The sequence below is a fragment of the Austrofundulus limnaeus genome, unplaced genomic scaffold (assembly GCF_001266775.1).
Source record: "Austrofundulus limnaeus strain Quisiro unplaced genomic scaffold, Austrofundulus_limnaeus-1.0 Scaffold418, whole genome shotgun sequence".
Lineage (NCBI taxonomy): Eukaryota > Metazoa > Chordata > Actinopteri > Cyprinodontiformes > Rivulidae > Austrofundulus > Austrofundulus limnaeus.
In genome coordinates this window covers 340905-345127 of record NW_013952820.1, presented here as the reverse complement: position 1 = coordinate 345127, position 4223 = coordinate 340905, and the positions used below count along the sequence as shown (strand labels likewise).

The 4223-nt window shown below is 40.2% G+C and overlaps 1 protein-coding gene across 1 annotated transcript in view; it reads left to right on the top strand.

Annotated features, from left to right (window-relative positions):
• Positions 1–1805: 1805 nt before the first annotated feature.
• The window catches only part of sh3yl1 (SH3 and SYLF domain containing 1), a gene marked incomplete at its 5' end in the record, with an annotated part of 23720 nt that continues 21302 nt past the window's right edge, over positions 1806–4223 (top strand). The window contains 2 exon segments of the mRNA XM_014024329.1: positions 1806–1887; positions 2002–2115. Coding sequence (XP_013879783.1) covers positions 1806–1887; positions 2002–2115 — 196 coding nt within the window.

Genomic DNA, 4223 nt, shown 5'->3' with positions numbered 1-4223 from the left:
ATTTTCTTAAACTAAATTAGATTCAAACTGAAGAGGTAAAGATTTTCAGCAACTCAAGTTCTTGAAAAGTCTCTTAGTTCTGATGCTGTTCACTATAACAGCATCCACCAAAAGCTTCATTGTTATTTTTGACAACTCAAATTTGAGAAATTTGCTCAGCATCTGTGGTTCAGTTCAGTTACTTTCATTTGACAAATGACACTGAAATATGCCCTCCATTAAAATTAGAAAACGTAATTCATGCTTTTGTGTCATCACATGTAGACTACTGCAGCCCCCTCTATTTCTGTTCAAATGAAGACCCTGTTGTTGTCTACACTTAGTCCAAAACTCAGCTGAGGACTTTTCACCAATACCTTGTTTATCATATGTTAATTTCTCTAAACTGAGTTTCTGTAAAATTCAGGAATCATTTTTAAAGTCCTCCTTCTGCTCTACAAACTTTAAACACTGAATTTTATCTGTTCCAGACCCCTGAGTTCATCAAGGCCGCCTAGTTGTTCCAAGAGTGGACTCGGCATTCTTCCGAGTCCCCTCTTGAAGCCAAAGTGTGTTAAGTCATGATGAAAGACCTGCTGTTAAACAAAATGCAATTGTTTTAAGTCAAATATTTTTATTGCTTTTATGTTATTGCATTTTTGGTTTTCTCATTTTCTGATTTCCATTGTATTATTATCAGAAATGTGTCACTTTGTAACTCGCCCGTCCATTTTCTTCCGCTTATCCGGGGTCGGGTCGCGGGGGCAGCAGCCTAAGCAGAGAGACCCAGACTTCCCTCTCCAGCCACTTGGGCCAGCCCCTCGAGGGGAATCCCAAGGCATTCCCAGGCCAGCCGAGAGACATAGTCCCTCCAGCGTGTCCTGGGTCTTCTTCTGGGCCTCCTCCCAGTGGGACGTGCCTGGAACACTTCACCAGGGAGGCGTACAGGAGGCATCCTAACCAGATAAACCACCTCAACTGGCTCCTCTTGACGTGGAGGAGCAGCAGCTCTATTCTGAGTCCTTCCTGGATGACTGAGCTTCTCACCCTATCTCTAAGGGAGAGCCCAGACACCCTGCAGAGGAAACTAATTTTGGCCGCTTGTGTCAATGATCTTGTTCTTTCGGTCACTACCCAAAGCTCGTGACCATAGATGAGGGTAGGAACGTAGACCGACCTCTCCACCACGATAAGGTGGCAGCCCAGGGAGTCACTTTGTAACTTTGGTTTTAAAAAGTGCTACACAGATAAAGATTTATTTAGAACTCCATCAGAATTGCTTAAAAAATAACAAACCACATATTGTTCTTGCGTTGGCATTTATCTATTTTGATTTTTGGTTAAAAAACTATTATTGTTTTTTAACAAGCTGTCTTGTCAGGAATGTGCTGCTGAAGCAGGAGGCTTGTTGGAATCTTGACACATTTGTTCCTGCAGTCAGACGGCATGTTGGCATTCCTGATGACATCATTCTGTGTAAAGTAACTTAATAAATACATTTGAATTGGCACAGGTCAAGTAATTTCAGCTGCAAGGAAAATGAAATTACTTAATGAAGAATAAGTTTAAAGAACATCCTCAAACAGTTATTCTGTTTTTATAGTAACGCTATAAATCATCAGAATAAACAAGCTCCTATTGAGTTTTCTTTTCTGTTGCCACAAATGGAGACAAAATACAATCATTAAAACAAGGAGTTTTACTGATGCTCACTGTGCCTCTTTCTTTGACCAACAGAAGGATCTTTCAACACAACTTTTTATTTTTTCTAAGTGCTGGAAATGTTGATTTTCACAGTGAGTAACCCCCTCCCATCCAACCTGAAGTCTGAGGCCAAAAAGGCTGCAAAGATCCTGAGGGACTTCACCGAAATCACTCACAGGAATGGACCTGACAAACTCATTCCTCGTAAGAATCACACAGGAAGCTGAACTCTGACCTTTTATAAATGGTTGTTTGGTCTCAAATGTGTGTTTTATAAATGGTTGTTTGGTCTCAAATGTGTTTTTATGTGTGTTGTAGCTCATATCATAGCAAGGGCCGAGGGTTTGGCCATTATATCCGTCATCAGGGCTGGCTTCGTGGTGACAGCCAGAGGAGGCAGTGGCATCGTCATCGCCAGACTCCATGACAGACGTAAGAATTTGTTTGGATGTATAATACAGTTTTCTCTATGGGTTGCTTAAGGTGCAGTTCAGAGGTTATAGGTGGGGCCTTCTTAGATATAGTTTTGGTCTTTCACTCCTTTTTATAATTGTCATGTTGTGGTGTGGGAGCCAAATTCCAACAAGTTTTTTAAAGTTGGGAGCTTCCCATGGGAATAAACTGGAGTAAATTAGGAATTTCAATAATTGAAAGCTGGCACTGAACAAGAATTTGAAATATAGTTTGAGAAAATATTTTTATCTTGACTAAAGCTACCAGATTTAAATTCTGAAACGTGCAGAAAGAGTTACCACGCCATAAAACAGTAAACTTTAACCTGGAGATGCAGGGAAATTTTTTTGTTTGTTTGATTTGTGAAATGCATTTCACTAACTTTCCATTTTCTCATGTGAATACAATGGGTATAAAAACTCAGTGATCATTTTGTTTAGATTTGTGTTTATGAATAAAAAAACTACAAAAAACTACAATAAAGAGAACTTAATAATAATAGTAGTAGTAGTAATATAATAGAGAAATGTGAAATAAATTGTTTTATAAAAGTTGACAATGTCATAAGCAAATTAGGTAATTTAATTTAGATTAGATAGAACTTTGATCCCTTGGGAGGGGTCCAGCAGCATCAGTACAGTAGAGATTTCTCCTTGTATATGGTTCCTCTTGGGTCGATTCTCAGAAAACGGTGTCGCTTTTCATTGTTATGCTGATGACATGTCCCTTTGAAGAAAAGTGATGCTTGTTCTCTTAAAACCTTGCTGTTAAAGCTTGGTTGGCCCTGAACCTTTTGCTTTTTAATGAGAAGAAAACAGAGGTGATCGTGTTTTCCCCTAGCAGCTCCCGTGTGTCCCCCCTGTTGATTTGGGTCCCCTGGCAGCCTATGCAGTCTCCTGTCACTAACTTGGGTTTTAAGATGGACAGTAATTTTAAGATTGACAGCCAAGTTAGTGATGTAGTGAAGTCAAGCTTTTTTCCACCTCAGCTTGCAAAGGTGAAGCTTTTTCTTTCACACCAGCACTTTGAAACAGTAATCCATGCCTTCATCACCTCTCGGCTGGATTACTGTAATGCATTTTATGCTGGAGTTAGCCAGTCCTCTGTTGCACGGCTCCAGTTGGTTCAGAATGCTGCTAATCGTTTGCCAACTAGAACATGTAAAAGGGAGCATATCACACCCATTCTGGCTTCCCTCCACTGGCTGCCTGTGCATTTTAGAGTTCGTTTTAAGGTTCTTTTATTTGTTTTTAAATCTTTACATGGCCTTGCCCCATCTTACCTCTCCGAGCTTCTCCACCCCTGTGCCCTTGCACGGTACCTCCGGTCAGCCGATCAGTTGCTCCTTAAATTACCCAGGACAAAGCGAACCCTCAGAGGGGATGGAGCATTTTCAGTTGCTACTCCGAAGCTCTGGAATGAGCTACCTCTACACATCAGGCAGGCCTCCTCATTGCCTGTTTTTAAAACTAATCTTAAAACTTATTTTTATTCACTGACTTTTAACACAATTTGAGATCTTGGTCTTTTTTTAGCTGGTTTTTGTTTGTTTTTAGTGTTTGAGTGTTTTTATTGTTTTTGTTTTATTGTTTTCGGCCCCTCATGTACAGCACTTTGTATCAGCTGTCCCTGTTTTAAAGCGCTTTATAAATAAAGTTGATTTGATTTGATTCAAGGTAAGGGAAATAATATAAGAGTCAAAGGGATATATTGCACATGATACATCAGTATAATAACAAGTGAAAGTAAAAAAGAAAAAAAGAAAAAGGTCAAAAAGAGAAGTCAAAGGAGGGAGAAAAAGGAGGTGGGTATTACACACATTATACACTTGTTATTGTGCTGTAGACTAGGTGCACCCTTCCTCACCCCCCAGAGAGGAGCTGTACAGTCTTATCGCTTGAGGGACAAAAGAGTTCCTTAGTCTGTTGGTTCTGCATTTTGGAAGAACCAGCCGTTCACTGAACTGGGTCCTCTGGTCGCTGATAACAGTGTGCAGAGGGTGCTTACCATTGTCCATAATTTCCAGTATTCTCATTAGAGACCTCTTCTCAGCTACTGTCACCATAGACACCAGCTTCATGTCAACA